The sequence below is a fragment of the Xiphias gladius genome, chromosome 15 (assembly GCF_016859285.1).
Source record: "Xiphias gladius isolate SHS-SW01 ecotype Sanya breed wild chromosome 15, ASM1685928v1, whole genome shotgun sequence".
NCBI classification, from domain to species: Eukaryota; Metazoa; Chordata; class Actinopteri; order Istiophoriformes; family Xiphiidae; genus Xiphias; species Xiphias gladius.
This window is the reverse complement of record NC_053414.1, coordinates 6,824,737-6,844,161: the sequence shown is the minus strand read 5'-3', so window position 1 is coordinate 6,844,161 and position 19,425 is coordinate 6,824,737. Positions and strand designations below refer to the sequence as shown.

Below are 19,425 nucleotides of genomic sequence, written 5' to 3'. Positions count from 1 at the left end.
CTGTAAGCTCTGAGGGACACGCACATTCTGCACACTCATCCCTGCAACATCCCTCTTGCATCAGCAGGCGCTGTGGGCAAGGGAACGTCAGGAGACTCCTTTTCATCACCGCTCTCTTTCTCCCTAATTATCCTCCTTTCTTTCCTGCCTCCTGCCTCGCTTGCGCTGTTTTTCCCATCTCCCCCATGTTTCTTTTTCGCTTTCTATTTCCTCCCACTGATCTGCCCCCCCCCGGCCCCCTTCACAGCCCAAAACCTCACAATATGATACAAAGACAGACCACACACACTTTTTTACAAACACACAGACAGCTTGAAAGGTGCATGTGGATGTGTGAGTACACGAATGAGCTGAAACATCTCCCTGGAGTCACTCCTTTTCATTTGGCGATGGGCACTCCAGCAGGATTTAAATGCGATTTAGAATCTTCTACCGAGACCCGAGAAAAACATAACATCTGAACGTGTGTTTGTTTCTGGAAGGAGATCACCAAATATGACAGGAAGACATTTGAAGGCGGCGAGTGAAGTGGAAACGTCAACCGGTCCGTAACCTTTAGTAAACACAGACAGAAACGAAAAACAGTCCTTCACTTCCTCTCAACAGGTTTCACACGCCTGCAAAATATCCCTTGATTTTCTTCTGAGTAACCCTTTTCTCTCAGACAGCAGGCCTGTCGAATCAGATTGGATGAAGAAATGGAGGTAAGGGTTTAGGGTGACAAAAAGAGAGAAAGATTATTTCCTCCCCCAAAAAGGGAGGAATGAGGAAATTTACGATTTTCTTTATCCAGTGGCTGTATCCTCTCAATGATCTCTCCATAGATCCATGATGGATGTGATTCAGTGTTCCCTTTTTTGACCCCAAAATAATGATTTTTAAGAGATTTTAAATCCCTGCAACATCAGTGCTGCTTAGTGGAGATACATTTAGTATCACTCCAATGAGAGATGTAATTCATCAGTATGATTCCGCCCTCCAACTCAGTGCTGAGGCCTCGCTCGGGCCCTACTATTTATTTCACGTATTTTTGCCCAGCTGAACCCCTAGCCCTCACTCAGTCTGGACACTTTGTTGTAAGGGTTCTCCAGGAGGTAGCGGTATCTGTCATAGTGCTCCAGCATGTACTTGGGGGCATACATGTGCTCTTTGGGGTCCACTGGAGGATATTCCTGCAGGGAGCCATCGAACCAACCCCCCGTCCGGATCAGATCACGGATGTAGTTCAGGTCTCGCTTGTCCTCGTAGTCGCCCCAACGCGGGAAGTCTCCGTTCTGCGCTGACACCAGCTTGAAGTAGATCCCCTCCGGCGTGAAGCACCAGGAGCAGTGCCAACCAGCGAAGTGGAAGGGGCTGCCTACCGACCACTGCACCAGGATGTGGCCTGTGTCATTCTCGTACTTGCGGAAACCTGGCATGGTGTAGTATTCACGACGGCGCAGTTTGATACCGTCACCGTCGTAGACGTCCCGGAGCATCCCTACTGTGCAACCTGATACCACCTCTAGAGAGCCGAACTGCTTCCAGAAAAATCCATACAGTGACTGGATATGGAGAGAGGAAAGAGGAAAATAGAATTATAAAAAGATAGCATGAAGCATGGTTCATATGTTCCTGCTTTCATTATCTTAATGGCGAGCGAGAAAGCGGCTACAAAAAGAGATCATTTTCATACATCACACACTCAATCACAGTCGCCCTAGTAGAAAACGTAAGTACTCTATTCTCATCCACACACAAGCTGAAATATTGCTCTTACCTTGCGCATGTGGATGGCGAAAGGTTCTGTCCAGCCATCAAATAGCTTGAGGAAAAGGAGGCCCTCGTGTGCTGGGATTTCATCGGCGTCATTGATGACGAAGACATCGTCTGACGTGACGCCCACCACCCTGGACATGCCGTTGCGTGTCAAGAAGGTACGCAAGTAGTCATCAGCGATCCAGCCGTCCTGCCGACCACCCTCTGGGAAGTGGTCGAGGAACACATACAGGATCTTGTGACGTATGTAGTCGTACGTACCGTTGAGGAGAAGCCGCAGGAAACTGGGGATATTACAGACATTACACTTGCAGTTTAGTGAATTATCTCATAAGTGTCATTAGTTCAAGCAATGTTCACAGGGCGATACCAGTGGTTTTGCTTGTTTTAGCCTGTAAAGTACATGTACTTTATACCATAGCTATTCATTGTGTAAACCATGCTTTTGTGTGTTAGATTTTTGGATGTATTTTGCTACTATTCCGGGTAGCCATTGGATTCCATATTTCTCCATATAGTCAGTCAACAATCAGTTGATAAACTCTTAAAACCTGACCGAGTTATGTCATCCATCAAAGTTAGCATTTTTTAAAAATCAACTTTACATTATTGTTGCGTGATAACACAGTGCATACTTTTCATATCGATCTACACTTAAAGGTACTTCGGAGCACTGTTTTGATGAGTGGGTTCAACTTTGGTTTGTATCTTAGTGCGGCATTGGCTTGCACATGAGGATGCACTGATGGCAGCAACGTGCCATAGACATGCTGATGCACTTGCAAATGGCTGGACAGAAGAACACTCCAAGCCCTTGGAAACGACGCAGGGTTTAAAACATCCACAAAAAAATTGTGAGGTGGACTTGTGAGGTAAAATATTTGTTCAACACATTTGTTGGGCCTCAGTGATACACACAAAGCATTTTTGGTGTGAAAACATTGAATGTAAACACAGCTGTGTTTGTTCAAAAGGAATCTCCAGAGTATCTGTAAAATGGATTACCATAAAACCATAATGTGACTCTTTTCAAAAAAGATGATGTTGATGTCTTGATGTTTATTGTTATGGATTACACAACTCTGAAGGTTTTCAAAAGTTAATTGATTTCCCTACTGTGCAGAATAGAATGAAAACCAATGACTGTCTCGAACTGTTGGGAAAAATATGTCCAAACTGTAGCAGTATGCATTTTATATATATGGGCAAGAAGTTGAAGTACGTGATTAGGAACAACAGGTAACAACGGTCCTTGTTTGACAAATTATGCCTTTCAGTACAGAAATGCACTGTCCATAAACAAAAGTGACAAGAAGAACACTTCAGTTGACATGTTGACATGTATAGCTACTGAATGTCACTACTTCCATGTAGTCTCAATCCTATTATTTAACACACCAATCTCTCCCTTCAAACTGGACACAGAGTCAATCATGTCGCACTTGTCTTAATCTGCTTTAAAATCGCTCCTGAGTCTTTTCATGTTGTTGCCAAAGGAAATTCACTATAATTCTTATTCAGCACACTGATACTCAAGAAGCGTGAAGGCTGGCTATAAACAAAGACTGTGAGCTGTAAACAGTAACTACTCAATGAATCAGGAAGTTTCACAATTTGGTAGGATTTTTCTTAACTTTTGAATTTGGTGCTGATAAATATTTATGAAAAGAGTGGACAGATAACACATCTCAAGTGTACACTAGAACTTCAAGCGAACTATTATCTGTCTTAAAACATTGGTATGATGTGACCATGGTTTTATAATATCTATATTACTCTAATGATTGCACTGCGCTACAAGTCCTATCACCGTGTCATTCCAGTTTACACTTTGCTGAGCATGCATGCCACTTTACAATGCTGTCCTGTTAGGCACAAAGAGAGTCATCTGTTGATAGCCACAGAACAGCTCAGTTGAGGATTAGACAACTTGCTTAAATAAACCTTAACCTTAAGGGCATGGCTTGTATAATTTTCCACACATACAGAAGTCCAGAAATGTGGATCTTACCTCAGAGGCCGTTTCTCTCCATAGGCAGTAAAGTTAGATTCACATACGAGGAACAGATCAACGGCTTGGGCGAGCTCGTGAAAGCGTACGTGCAGCAGGTCAAACTCGTGGTTAACATTGATAGCGTTGATCACCCTCCGCGGGGTCTCTCTGGGTGTTAGCCTCTCCTTGGTAGGAAGATTGGAGTGGTAGACCATGGTGGGAACCCCACAGTAAGGTCCGTGCCATCCGGGCCGACAAACACACTTGACCAGCCGCTTCCCATTGCCCCTGGCCCTTGCCTTGGCTTTTGGCACAATGGAGGGCTGCTGCTGGACTTGCAGAGGTTTCCGTTGCCCAGCAGCCCCGGCCCGAGCACCTTCCCCAGCTCCATTGGCCACAGCTCCCCCTGATTTCCCAGAGTACTCCTTTGGGGTAGCCACCTCCGTCCCCTGCCGGAAGCAAAGAGCTCCAGCTTTGGTTCTAACAAAGTAAGGTGTTTTATCATCTTGAAGCTGGTGAGTGCGGGTGTGGAGGTCTCCCATGGATTCTAAGGGCTCCGGCAATTGATCCTTGAGGAGCACCGACCGGTGTTCTTTCCTAATCAATGGGACCTCTGAGAGGTTAGGCCCAGCAGGTTGAGCTTGGTGGCTGGGGTTCCGTGGCTTCAAATGTTCTTCAGCTATCTCCTGGAAAGGAAGAAAGAAATGGGAAACTGATGAGGCAACTTCCACTTTGAATTAAAACCTACCATCTGTATATTTCATTTTTAATTGATTAACCAAATTGTACAACAGGAAGTCCCTTGATATTTAGGGCTACAAGCTGCACATACATGGGCCATAACGAAGGAGGGAGGTGGTGACAATTTTTAAATTTAATTGCACTTGAAATGATAGTTGCGCTCCATGGTAAAACAAAGAATAGTTTGTGTTTCTGACCACTGTAATGACATCTTGAGGTTCACATAAAAAAGTAATCATGTAACAAAAGTTTATATGAGGCTGTCTTGTTTTGCACCAGTTGCTATGAAACTGAAAAGTACTCTTGGCATCTTGAGAGCAATGTGAAAGATAAGTAGATGATAGTAAATAAAGAATAAACAACAGTATCGTGCCGTTGTAGATTAATGGACCAAAGCTGGGGATACACAAGCTTTATCAGTCTGATTTACAGACGTTTTGGCCTTTCTGATAACCGAAGGATATCCACATTCCTGGTTTGTCACGAGTGATGTCAGTACCTATAATATACCCTCCCAAGCATCAAAGTAAACTGACCAATCCAAGTCTCCCTGCTCAAAACATTTTAATGTGTGCAATGCAGCATGTGTACACAGTCTCAGTACACAGTCACAGTCTTTAATGTGTGAAGAACACAGATTTATTCAAATGCTAAAAATCAGCCAACAGCCAAAAGAGAACAGAATTTCAAGTAACTGCGTAATTAAAGTGTGGTTACGGGAAGGAGAAATATCCCATCAAAACTTTATATTCAGGATGTACTTGTACTTACGGTCCATGAAATTAGAAACTTAGTAAACCCACAGCCTACCATCTAAGCGCAAACCAAACTTATGTGTTGCTGTAGTTCCTTCCGCAAAAGAAATTAAGCCTAGGCCTTTATACTCCCTAATGTCTAGAAGTGTACATAAATGCACAGTGACCCTCAAAACTGGTAAGATTGACTGTTATACTGTACCTCTAAAAGTGCAGTGACTACATTTGTGTTTGCCTCATTGTCAGGCATAAGCAGTTTACTATGTAACCTTGTCAGTAGCATGAAACGAGATCAAATGTTGGCGACAGAAATGAGGGCGAACAGTCTGCAGTTGATGTTGAGAAATAAAAGGGAAGCTGCTGCAATCACAGCACAACAGTGACACTTTATCATTTACAACTTCAGTATGAAAGCCATTATTCCTTGACAAACACAGTTGTAGTGTTGACAGGAAACTTTACTGCGTCTTACATTAGATCGCTGCATGACCATGTGACCTCTGACAAGTGATTACAGAGCAGTTTTATTTGTCTCAAAGGCTCCATGAAAATGAACCCGGGAACTATCTCAATGTTGGAGATTATTTGCACTGTGATAAAACAAAAACGCAACAGAGTAACAAAAACACGTATAAAATACAATGATAGCTGGGAAAGTTAAAAGAAGATGTGCAATCAATAATGTGTGAGGTATTGGTACATTGGAACTATCTCAAGAGGGGTGTGAAAATATCTTTCCACAAAGAGAACACCATTTATTACTTTCTATTTCTTGTTTACATTTTCTCCTGTCATTTTAAAATGCATACTATATGAATCTACTATATTGTTGTTTTTTTTGCACTTAAAGTCATCGAATTAAAGTGTTCAAAGTGTTAAGTTTAAATTTTTCCAAACAATCAAAGATCCCTTCAATAAAATGACAGACATCCCAAAGTTTGTGACGTGACATACAAGGAGAATTTCCCTCTTGCGGGCGGCAGGTGAGCGACAGTAAACAAGCTCAACGCGATCACCCAGGACCTGAGTGGCTGGAGATTCCCTGTAATTCCTGGACACAATATTGTCTTGTCCCATGAAAAAAGGAAATTTGTGTGCACTGATATAAACACTTTTAACTACAACAACAATGTATGACACAAGAAAATTAAGTCTCATGTTTACCGTGACTTATTTGACCTAGTCTTTCAACGCTGTATGCAGTGTAACGGAAAGGAGAGGAACAACTTGGATGATTGGCACGAAACCTAAAACAGGGCCAGTGGTTTATTGGACGATAAATGCTCTCTGTATAAATATCAGACTGTTTCAGTGTAAACACTGATCCCCCAGGGGATTCAGGCAGAATTTACGTAGGGACTCTGGCTCCTTTTTTCTTTTACAAGCATCACATATTTTGCCTCCACTAAATCACAGTATGTTGACATGAGCACCGAGCAGCTTGAACCCACCATTCACTTGCGCTAAATGGAGATCGAAAAAAAAAAAAAAGAAAAAAACTATATATTATCATATAATTAAATTGAAACTATAGAATTTTTTTCCAAGCAAGTTTAAAAAAAGAATTTTAAATCTGTTTTTTTTTTTTTACTCTACCATGTTTTATTTAGTAACTGGAAAAGCTCCCGTTTATCCAGTCCTGCTATAAGCTTTTGGTTCGGTTTGGTTTTTTAAGGGCTTTTATATCACCCTATACCACTGTGGCATGGTTTTAAAGACAGATACAACTTCATTCTAGTTGAAAAATTTCAACTAGATGCTGTTAATTACAGTATGTATAGATTGCATATGCTAAGTGACAAATAGAGAGCCTGCACGTGTTGCTATCCAATACAAAACAACAGTCCTGTATTAAATACTAACTTTATGAAATGTATAACTTTTAGGTGATAATGGCGCTGCGCTATTTGATTTATTGTATGTTAGTATTTTGTCAATCTCAGGTTTATCATATTAAGTTTATCATCAGTTTATGCGCAATGAAAAATACTTGAAACGCTTTTCATAAATTGCAGTTCAATGCAACCAACCAGTGAGCAAAATGCACGTAAATCTTTCTTGATCTATTTTATTACATTACAAATATTGCAATGTTTTTGGTCGAAATTGGCTCTTCATCAGGCACAGAGGAATCCTCGTTCAACAGTAAGGGAGCGTTCCCCAGTATTGCGATTCCTCTGCACCTAATAAAAAGACCAATTTGGGCTTGGAACTTTGTAATCTTCCTTATGTTACAAAAGAAATGTTAGAGTGTACAGTGTTTAATGGTGTTTTGAGTCCTTGGGAGGCAAAAGTCCAAAACGACAACTTTACAATTTACAGTTTTAAAATTGCACCATTGAATTAAGTCAACATACTAAGAACTAAAGCAGTAAGTCTCAATAAAAACTGGAGGGAAGGTCACAGTAAAACGTTACCAATCTTACCTCATTCGGAGAGTCTCCGTGCTGGTTCTCCTCTGGTTTCTCCCAGGGGTGAAGGGCTACCGGATCCTCCCTCAGCCTCATCTCCAGCCCTGCATTGCCAACAATCCCAGCACCTCCAACCATGACCCCCCCAATCCCCAGAGCCATCTCTCCTCCTCCTCCTCCTCCGCCCATAGCACCCGCCGCACCTCTAGCTTTGTTGTCCGACTGACGGAGAACAGGTAGGGGAGGGGCCTCTTCGGGGGAGGCGGGGCTGAGCGGGGTGGCGGCCACGCCCTTCTCCCTCCAGAAGAAGCCGGTGACCATGATGAAGGACTTGATGTTGGGGTATGGGGCGGAGAGCTCGCGCAGCAGGGAGACATAGTGGAGGGCCTTGTAGTAGTGGAGGAAGGAGATGACGCACAGGCCCACCGTGCACAGTAAGAACACCCTGTGCCGCCGCATTTTCATCCTGGGAATAGAGAAAGGATGTGGCAGATGGGGACGGAGAGAAATGAAGAAAAATTAGTCTGACTAATAAGATCAAAAAACAATTTCCGTTTAGGAATAGTCTCTTAATTCCCATCTGCACTATTTACAGCTGTGGGCAAACCACAATTAACTTTAAGGAAACGGCCTGCGGGATTGTTTAATTAAAAAAAAAAAAAAAAAAAAGGACCAAAGTCAAACACCACCTGTTGGCTTTGGTAAGAGCAACAGTCCAAACAACAGGAGGAAGTTGCAGTCTCAAATAAATAGAGGCATGAACCTGCATTTGCTCTTCAGTGCAACAATGTCCACTGTCTTTCCGCTCCATCTGTTCTCTTCTCTTCCAATTACAAGAAATAATAGTTAAAATCAAAAACAAAACAAAAACAAAAAAAAAACCCAAAGAAATTAGGATTAAGAAAATTTTAATTGATATTTAAATACAAAAGACCTCAGGGATACAGCCTGTTTGTTCTTGGTACACAGATAATTAAATCAGCTTGATTTGATTATGTATTATTTGACATGAGCTTTGATTTCCAATTCACCAAATTTTGAGTAAAATTGAGATGGAGTCATTGCAAGGCAGCAAAACCAGTCCTTAAACGCACAATATGTCATTTTCTGCCGCTGGGGGTCTCTCAATCAAAACAATAACAAATCTATTGTGAATTATTGTGACCTCGTGAAGCAACGTGGGATCACGGGAGTTGCTGTCTTGTCAGCTTCTCCGGGTCGGGGTTCCTTCACTGTTAATTGTTCAGAAGGTTTTTACTAGGAGCAAAATTATCCGCAGAGGTTTCCTCTTCTCCAAAACAAAACGGATCCGGTGATTAGATCCGGTAAAAACACTGAATAAAGCAGTTTCACCTTAAAAATCAGTGTTCGTCGACACGCCTCGACAAGTGTTTCTCCAAGCAGCGGAGGGCAGTGAGCCAAGCTGCCTCTAACGTTTGCTCGGCTTGTTTATCTGATAACTTAAGATCCAGACGTCTGTTGAATAAAATCCTTCATCCGATTAAACTATATAGTTAAAAATGACCAACATCTAAAAAGTGCATCGTGAAAATGTGGCTTAAAACTGGATAGAAAGTCACTTTTGACCGCTTCTGGCAGACAGCTACAATGCTGACACATGCGCAAAGAGGATATGACGTCATTGACATTCGACAAAATGAAATGAAACGGACCGTTACCTTGATTAAAATTACAGATTTCTCTAGGTTTTGAAATTGCTGGAAACATTTGGGACAATTAAGTACACAACTCAACAAAATATATCACAGAAGTATAGCTGTTTTTATACATTTTAATGTGTAAAAGTCACATATTATACCTTTATAGCAGCTATTATCAATATTTTTACATTAATGATGATATGAAATGAAGTGAAATGGCTGTGTGTAACATGAAAGGGGTCGCTCTTAGTGACCAAGAGATCACTGGACTCTGCAATACCCTAAACTCTACAGAGCTGTTTAGCATCTTTCAGCTCATTGTTTTGGTTTTATAGTCCTCAACTTCACCATTTTGGTTCACTGGTTCACAATTACCTCATTATACATTCAAATTACCAGTGAGGCGATTTAGGGCAAGGGACACTTAGGCACACGGACCGGAGGAGCTGGGGATCGAAACCGCCAACCCTGTGATCAGTGGACTACCCGCTCCACCACAGCCGCCCCCAGTTCTCAGTGTTGTTTCCAAACTCTTCAGCCATTGTCAGTGAAAAAGGTATGATAAGCCTACTGTATACTACCTGCCCAGCACCAAACGGCACCACAGACAAAGTCATCGGCTAACTGGTTAACATGGAGCCTTTGGCAGCTAAAGACCCATTGGTTGGTTGAGACCAAAACAGAGCTGAAATGAGATTCAATATTAGACTTACATTCATCAGGTGGCTAGAAACACGACTCAGAGTAAAAGTTAATTTTGCTCCATTTTTCCTGGATGTGTTAATAAGCAACTGTTTGCTAACAGGTCCACCGTGCCAACTTTATAGGGTGATAATATGTCCATGTCAGGTTTACAGTTTGTTGCATCTCTCCCATTTGGCCAGAAATCTGTTAGTGGGGGTTTAAACGCAGACCAGGAAAAGTACAGGTTTATTCACAATGCCGTTCAATCTTAAACGCTGAAAAAAATTGCTCCTACAAGCATAATTAGCCACACTGACAATCAAGGGCCTGTTTGAGGCAGAGCTATGGCCTGGCTCTGCCCAGTGAGCTGTACATAATTTATGATGATGATCATGCTGACTCAATGATTTGATTTAATTTCCACCCTGGAGCTTTTTATTAAGGAAGATACGGGAAAGAAGACAAGACTGAGGCATATACGGGAAAGGGTGAACTGGAAGAAGACAAACATCTACATTGTAACTGCATCATTATTCATGCTGACTTTTAGCTTCTCATTGAGGACTTGCTAAATGTGCAATGAGTTGAGAAAAATGCCATAAAGTGTAGTAATTATTGAGGAAAATTCATAATGTTCAAAAATATAAAATGACACTTACTAAATACAGATAATCCTAATCTGGTCCCGTTTGTACACATCTGCCGGAATCCATTTCATCTTCATTTTCTCCCATTTACAATTAAAAATGGACTGAAATAAAGCATAAAAGTGGACTCAAAGCATCTGAATGTGTTGGCTTTGGAGTGGGATTTTTCCTTTTTAGCTCTATACAGGCAGTATACAGTAAAGTAATGGGGGCACTCGGTACTTACGTGGCAAGAGTTATTCCTGCCATTCAGTTCAGTCTTCAGAAATGTTGGGACATCTGCACACATGCAGCATTCAATGTGAAGGGGAATGAAAAAAACTAAAACACTAAGGCTGGCGGGGGGGGGGGTAACTTTGCCAGTGACCTCCCAGTAATGCATCACATTAATCTGAAGTTGCTTGTTCAGCAAAGCCCCCCGCCGCCACCCACCCCACAGGGTTTTGATTACTGGATATGAAATGAAAAGCCAAGAGGAGTGTGAAGAAGGGCAGCGGCGGAGAGGTCCAGCTGACGATGGGGACGAGGAAGAGGAGGAGAGGTTCGGAGGAGGTGCTCGGAAGAAATGTGGGCCAGTGGAAGGAACAGAGGAATGAATGAGGCGTAAGTGGGAGCTGAGGAGCAAATATGAAAGCAGAGATGATAAGAGAGGAGGGAGAGTGAGAGTCCTCTGAGGGTGTGAAACATTTTACACTCATGCGCAGCTTCAATAGGGTGTTGTGAAACATGAACACAGGGTCAAAAGGGTGCATGTTAACATAGATAAGAACCTAAACCTGGTACAACAAACCTACTGCTTTGCTAGTCACAAGTAAGTCAACACCAAATCAAGTCTTAAACTTTGAGTCATGGTTTGTCTGCACTGCCAATCCCTGTTATTTGCACAGCCTGATTAGCTAACCCCTAATCTCTACATCAGGTAAACTAAACCTGAGGCCACATAGTCAGCTAAACAAGGAACAGCCACATGGCGTGACTATTTCACTGCGCTGTGAAATCATGTAAGTACAAACATTTTTACTGACACAACCACATCTCCCAATATACCATAGAAGGCTTACAGCATGTGTGGGTTGTTACTTTAATAATGCCGAATGTTTGGAAATGTTTTATCTGGATCTGTATTCAGATCTGCATCAAAATACACAAAAAAACCCCCCAAAAAAACCAATGATGGCTCACAAGCAGCAGACGTTTATAGCTCGTAACTGCACAAGTTGAACAAAAATATTCCAAAATCTGCTGCAGGACCTTATTCTTCACCAAAAAGGATTCACTTGTTCCTTTGCCCAAGTGGCCTAAACTTTCATCAAATTTGAGTGACATGATAACATGTTGTAGAGGTAACCTGACAACTCACAGACGCACAGACAAACACGGCCATAAACAGAGAAGTAATAAGTCATATCTGTCAAATCTCATCAAGTGGAGCTGTATCAAAATTGTCATCAGAGGTGCCTGGACCTTGACATTAAAGGGTTGGGAAGCTTAGGTCGGAATCTATCACTGTAACACGTTACTCCATCAACCAGAGACCAAAGTTTTCTTCCATATTTACCCCCTTTTCCCCCCAAATCTCATTTCAGAAAAACAGAAGCAGATAATTGAAAGGATTGAAAAAACGAAGACAGAAGCAATCCAAAATGGGGCGTTGGTAGTCTTTTAAGGCGCCGTAACCCGTCCCACACTCTCCTTGTCTACAGTCAAGAGCCACCACCACTGCAGTTATGGCAGGAATAAATGACCATCTACGGATTGAGAGGTGTTATGTTGTGTTACGACTCCGTCTCCTTACTGAGATGCCCCGCTGCTTTTTCAAAATTTAATGAAGCATACACAATACCTCAGTTGACATGAAAACAATCATATTCGAAAGAGAAGATAGGAGAAATGAGCGAGAGGAGGTCAGAGGAAAAGAGGAGATGAGGTGGAAGCTGGTGGTGTATTGCTGAGGCACTGCGCCACCTCATCTCCCACTGTCACATCCTCTCTGCAACTCTCTCAATTCTCCACGATCATCTGTCATCTCTAATTCCCCTTCACGTTCACTCCTTCACTCCGCTCTTCGTCTCCCACACAGCTCGCCATAAAAGACAGAGAGGAGGAAGCGAGGGGTGAATAAAAGTCCCATTTCTCTTTCTACGCCAATACAGAGGGGAATGGAAAGAAATAGCGACAGAGAGGAGAAGCAAAAGGGGTTTACACTTTTCTTCATCCAAAAATCTTTAAATAAATTTCACCCAAGCGTGTTCAGGAGATACTTCATGTCAGATTTGGGATGCTACAGTCTTTGAACAACCACCTCCGGAAGGCTACCATTGTGACGCAAAGATTTAGGACAGTGGTTCTCAAATTCCTGGAAAAGCACATAGTAACCACAGGCATTGTTTGAGCCAGAAAATCCCAAGTGAAATTAAAGTTAAATCAGTCTTTTTTTGTAGGCGGGGGGGTAAACAATATTTTCATTGCCAGCAACTCTATCAAGTTGTTGAAATAACAAAATAAATTTTATTTTGAAACTTGAGAAAGGAAAACACAAAGTTGGGAGGAATAGTTTGGCATTTTAGAAAACAAGCTTGAAAATTTTTTAATTCAGTAGCAATTATGTTTCCTACAAAACATATGTGCTGCTGCAGTTTCGTTGTATATTGTTTAGGAGACAGGGTTGGTTTAAAAGTGGTTCGGGCATCATTGGTTGTGATAATGCCATCAGCTACTGCATGACTGAGAATCTCCACAGACATTTTGCTACGCATTGCGAGTTTTATAGTTTAAGAACCTGGAACTTTTAAAGAGGAAGAAGAATAGCAAAACAAAAAGTCACTGAGTAACTATTCATTTACTACCTTTAAACGTACATAAATACGTAAAAGGTTAGAAGTTTTGAAGGAAATTTTATTTACTACTGAAAATGTTATGAATATAAAAATGCAGAAATCACATAATGGCTAAAAGGTGGAAAATTTACCAGCAAATTTTACCAAACTGATTCAGCCCATCTCCAGTCCAGTCATCCCACCACTAATCCATATAAAAAAAGCAATTACGAACACAGTAACTGAAGGCATCCTTTGGGTGTTTTTCTGTGGATTCAGGGATGCTCAGGTACCTCCAAACCCAGAGACGGTTGTAAGAATTATTCCGTTACGCTCATGTCACCGGTCGTTGCCAGACTATGGTTGCAACCTTCCGCTCTTCCCTTCGATGCAGAAGGGGGAGTTTCAGAAGTCAAATAGCTAACCGTGTCCGCATACTTGTGACTAAAGATGACACAGGTGGAGGGAAGTATGATCTTCCTGTTCTGCAAAATTCGTGTGGCTTTTACATGGGTAAACATATGCAAAGAGAGGGTCTTGTTCAGTTTAAGATTACATTTGCTACACGCCAATGTCAACTAGATGCTCCTTTAAAAAGTACTGTCATTGTTTGGGATCTCACCCGCCTGGATCCAGGCCTCATGGGATGTTTGTTTTAAGAAAGGTGAAACCTTTTTTTTTTTTTTAAAAAAAACAGGCAACATAAAGAGAAAACAAGACAAGTCTGACAGACCTGGTTGGAATGTTGACTGGGCTGTTGATACACTCCAGGCAGAAAACCAGACAAAACCTGAATGAAAATGTTATGACTTCACTGACTGACAAAGAGCTCAAAGGTAATCCAGCAATTTAGTATTGTGCTTCCAAAAATTGGTAGATTTGCAAGTGACAAAAGAACGGTCTAAATTGATGCAGTAGAGGCCGAGATATTCTGACACCTAGTCCCCAGTATGGGTCAAGTTTTCAAACCATCCGATCCTACGTTTCCCATATTGAAACTCAATAGCATCTTTTGTTGGACTTTTCCTGTCTGGTAAACACTGACGTCTTCGAAACGTGTGGCCCAGTTTCTAACGGAGGCTGTCTGTTGTCCCAAGCCCGAGCTGAGACAACCCTATCACCGTGAAAGAATCAGGGTCACTTTGGCAGAGTTTCGAAAGCTCCTCCAGAGCCGCAGGAGACATTATACGACTGTTTTTACAGGCCGAGCAGTACTCCCCATGACAAGTCATTTATGTGGATTATTTGTTGAAACAAATAGCTACCTAATGAATATCTGATGGAGGCGCCGCATCAAACCCCATTAATGTCTAAATAAAAGGTTCTGCCTATAGTCAGTCTGATCTACCTATATAATCACTGTTGATCCATAAAATGTCAAAAAAAAAAAATGCCTGTCACGATTTCCCAAAGCCCAAGGTAACTTATTCGTATTGCTTGTTTTAATCAACCACCAGTCCAGAACCCACGGATATTCAGTTGTTTTATCACAGGAGGAAAACTAGGAAAACCAATAAATATTCACATCTGAGAAGCTGGAACCAGGGAAATTTTGCTTTAAAACTGCTTAAATGATTAATTCATTGTAAAGGTGGTTATTCAATTTTCTGCTGATCAGCTAATCGATTACTCGTCTAATGGTTTCAGCTTTATTCCTATGTACGCTCGCATATACTTCTATTCTCTAAATCTGTATAATTCTTAATTTTATGGTTTGCTGAGCACGGTTATGATTTACTTTACTGTAATACATCACAATGTGTTTTTGTTAAGAAGTTAATTTAATTGTGATTTTGACTGGTTCTACACTATGATTACTATTAGTGTAATTGGAGAAGCTAATTCTTAGTTGTAGTTTTCAACTACGAATACTGAAGGCATAAAAAAGTTACAGGCCAGCAGTGAACTGTCTACACACACCAGAGCCACAGCCACATATCTTAGCACCTTTGTACCCTTTTTCTTTCTATCTTAATATTCATCTAAATTTACATTCCTTTCTGCTGTTAAAAACAAAGCAAAAAAACAAACAAACAAAAAAACAAAAAAACGCTGGGATAAACCTGTCTAGCGAAAGCTCTTTAACAGGACGCCAACCAGTGGGGAGGGCAACAGCCGCCTCTACAGTGATAAGCCACACAATGTATTCAGGACTGGAATGCATTGAATTGAGGGAAGAGGAAATTTTCTGAAATCTACCTTTTGTGTGGTTAAATTCAGGCCGATTTCCGCTGTTTATACAACTGAAAGCTCTTTATTTATGGGAAGTCTGATATCGGAGGAGGTGGAAATCGAAAAAAATGGCTGCTCTCACCCACAACACAGTTTCTTTCTCTCATCAGACCGTTGTTACTTGTAGATTTCACTCCTCCAAAATAAAACTTGCCCTTCTCTCTCTCTCTCCCTCTCTCTCTCTCTCTTTCACTCTTCACCACCCAACTCTGTCTCTGGGGGATTTTTTTAAAATAAAAGTTTGGGGACTACACATGCACCTCTGGAAAGTTCAGAAAAGCCCCGGCCCTGGTTTTAAAATGCAGCCCAAACATTTGGTTTGGAGACACGGAGGCCGATCCAAGTGATAAACAACCACAGACAGAGACTACGTGCCAGGGGGAGGGGTTTTCCCAGTTAACTGCTCCTAATTTCATCAGTCTGGCTGTGTGTGTGTGTCTGTGTCTGTGATTCAACAGGTCAGCACTGGAAGCACACACAATTTTACACTGAACTTAGTCAGTCTTAGTATTTGGGGCTAATAGGCGGGGGGGGGTCTATCTGTTTTCATGGTTGCAGTGGGAGGACACGGCAGAGGGCCGTTGCTGAATGAGGGGCTAATAATGCACGTATCTTTTTCTTGTGTTTGTTTGTTTGTTTTTTGTTGATTATTAAAAGAAAAGACTAAAATCTTAAAAAGTACAAATACAAAACATATGTAGTACAAACACTTTGTACAGTTACTTTGTTGTGTTCTGTATTTTATTTCAAGTGCTTAGGAGGCACTGTGTTATATAATCAGCATATTATTTGCATCATCTACCCATTTTTTTCCATCCCTTTCAGTAACTAAAAGAATGTTTTGAGGTCGCAACGCCACAAGATGGCCTCCTTTAATGTAAGTAAATGTACCAGTCGCCCCTTGCAACAAGAAACCTTCGGCTGTACGGGCGCAAGACCTGGGTGAAAATCATCTAGGACCAAAGAGCTCCTTTAAAAACAAAACAAAAAAAAAAAACAGTGTGATATTTTTGGTCAAAATTGGTAAAACCAGATAACTGCGCCTAAATCTACAATCAACACAACGATTTGGCATCCTCCTGAGGTCACTTCCCATAAAGTGAGTACAGATTTACACACACACACACACAAAGTCTCAGCTTATTTCATTCAATTTGAAAAGGTATAAAACCTTTATCTAAATAGAATAACCGATACATTTACAAAATCATTCTATACATTTGTAAAATTTGGTGTTAGAGATGTAAGTTGATGTAACTGAGCTTAGCCAGACACCAATGACGTGAGCGCAATGGCTAGCTAGCTTGGTTTCCAAGTGCACTATTTCGTTTTATATGACCAATGTAAAGTATGTTACATCCACCCATCAAGCTATCTAGTAGCATTTCAATAAGTCACAATGCTCACTTGTTCACACACAGGACACATTAAGACGAATTCCCTACGGTTTTTTTTGTGGAGCACTGAACTCATCAACCTACCTTGGGCCTTTCATTCATGCACTGGCACTGCAACACATCTAACCAGCTGGTTTACCTGCGGAGGGGGCACCAGTGAGCCTCTATATACACACTTCTATATACTGTATGTGGCAGGTGGAATCACACACTATACAGACCCTGTTACACAGACTCAAATAGAGGTAAGGTTCAGGATTCAGCCCTGGAATAGGTTACCAAAAAAAAAAAAAAAAAGTGTGCAACCCTAACAAGTGCAAATATACAAACATTTACTGACACAAACATGGGCAGACACACCCAAGCACACACAATCTCACACTTCGCGGTTTGTGGCTTTAAAAATGTTGCCACATCAGCTAAACGGTTTCATAGGTGGAATGATAAATGATGCACAGCCTCTCCAAAGGGCTTGAAAGGCCTTTGTTTTATAAGAACTCAAAGCAGTGAAGCTCTGCACGTTGTGTGTTTGTGTGTGTGTGTGTGTGTGCGCACGACGATGCTCTATTAGAGGCAAGCCACCTCATCTAAATCCCCTTTTTTTCTCTTTCATCACAACAAAAACTCGCAAACATATTTCCACATGGGAGAGGCTTTGGTATCATCTCATTTGAACCACAAAGCCTCTCTGAGCTTTTCCAGCACCGCCCGCAGTCTCTGACCAGTCTGTTGATCTCACCTAACAAGCAACCAGAGGGGGCATCGGAAACAAAACAAAGCACCTTGGGCGCAGCAGTTAGTGAGACCGACTTCAGACCTAACGATCACAAGCTCAGCCCAAATCCCTGAGCTTTCAGCTGGAGAAGGGGTTTCTCTCACGGACAAAAGAAATAAACTCTTAATGGCAACGTCTGTAACAAGGCAACTGAAATATTCAAACTTAAAATCAGTCACAAACTCCAAAACCTTGTCCTCGAACTCCCCCAGTTTGTCTTTGCCAGGCCACCCTTCATTTGTGAGCAGAGAAAGACATGAACCTACTCTAAAATACAGAAAGTTAGGGGTATTCTTGGGGGATATTTGAAATACAAAAGAAAAAAAAAATCGATTGTATTAATGAGTTTTACTGTAAAAAACAAAAGAGGGTAGTATCGGCATCATATGGGAGGGTCAGGGATGATGCATGGGTCGACATGGGCACAAAAGGGGAGTATGCATTCAAATCCACAGCCCGTAATCTCATATCCCTTAACATGCTGAAGGTCAGACACAGAATAGCACGCTCTGTAATCGAAAACCAACACTATATAAGGTGTCGGGTTGGGGGGGGGGTTGAGGCCACAATTTAACACACTTTAATGTCCATCTCCTTCACCTGATCTCAGCACAACACAGATAAAGTTCAGAAAATGAAATATTGTGTTGTCAAGCAAAGCGCTGGCAAGTTTGGAAAGATCTAATCTTGTATTTATTCTACAATAATTACTTTTGTTCGTAATGAAAGGGTTATTTGATTATTGGTCAGTCAAAATAATCCATTTAGGGGCATTTGTCAGTATTTATCTTAAAGACAAAATGACTATTCAGTTAATGGACTAATCCATAATCAGAATGATCAGCAGCTGCAGCCACAGGCATTTCATTAAAAATAGGCTAGAACCTAAAATCCTATTAACATGTTGACTTTGTTTTCCTGATGGGTTTCGTTCCAAAATCAATTTGGAGAGTGCAACTCTGATAAACAAGCACTGGCATGAAATTGAAGCTTACTGAATATGAAAAAAAAAAAAAACCAAACAAACTTATATATTAAATCTTGAGCAGGAGGCTGCAACTTCCTCCCGAGATGGATGAGGTTCAAAATGAAACGCTTTAGCCATAAAGTTTTATTGGCCTGCCCGTTCCACTGGCAGAGCATAAGAGTACATCTCTTACCGAGCACCGCTGACCGCAGTTTCCCCTCGTTTCTCTGACTTGAGCTCATTAAAGCTGACTTGCTTATAGGTGTTTCCCCTTCATTAGCAGACACACGCTTTGAGAGCGGCGGCTCACCACTTACTCTGACTAAATTTACTACTTCCTCATTCACATCTCTCCCTTTTTTCCCCCAAATGTGCCAAACGCCAAATGAGTTATTTAGGAAACACACCTAAAGTTTGCAGTCATGCCTTGTGTGTCGTTTTAAGGTTACACTGACATCAATCAACCAAAAACACTGTCGAGCCTGCACAGTACACTTGCTGGCTTTTCTGCTTTTCATTTCATCCCTGATCATCATTTCTTTCTTTGGTCCCCTTCACACTTTTCCAACAGTTCTCTGTTACTGCCTC

The 19,425-nt window shown here is 41.5% G+C and overlaps 1 protein-coding gene across 1 annotated transcript in view; it reads right to left on the bottom strand.

Annotated features, from left to right (window-relative positions):
• Window positions 1-272: 272 nt before the first annotated feature.
• Window positions 273-19,425, bottom strand: part of mgat3b (beta-1,4-mannosyl-glycoprotein 4-beta-N-acetylglucosaminyltransferase b) — a 59,177-nt gene continuing 40,024 nt past the window's right edge. The window contains exons 2-5 of the mRNA XM_040144775.1: window positions 7,674-8,124; window positions 3,770-4,437; window positions 1,760-2,042; window positions 273-1,544 (exon numbers count right to left, since the gene is read on the bottom strand). Coding sequence (XP_040000709.1) covers window positions 1,047-1,544; window positions 1,760-2,042; window positions 3,770-4,437; window positions 7,674-8,123 — 1,899 coding nt within the window. The 5' untranslated portion in view covers window position 8,124 and the 3' untranslated portion in view covers window positions 273-1,046. The remainder of the gene's footprint in view (window positions 1,545-1,759; window positions 2,043-3,769; window positions 4,438-7,673; window positions 8,125-19,425) is intronic.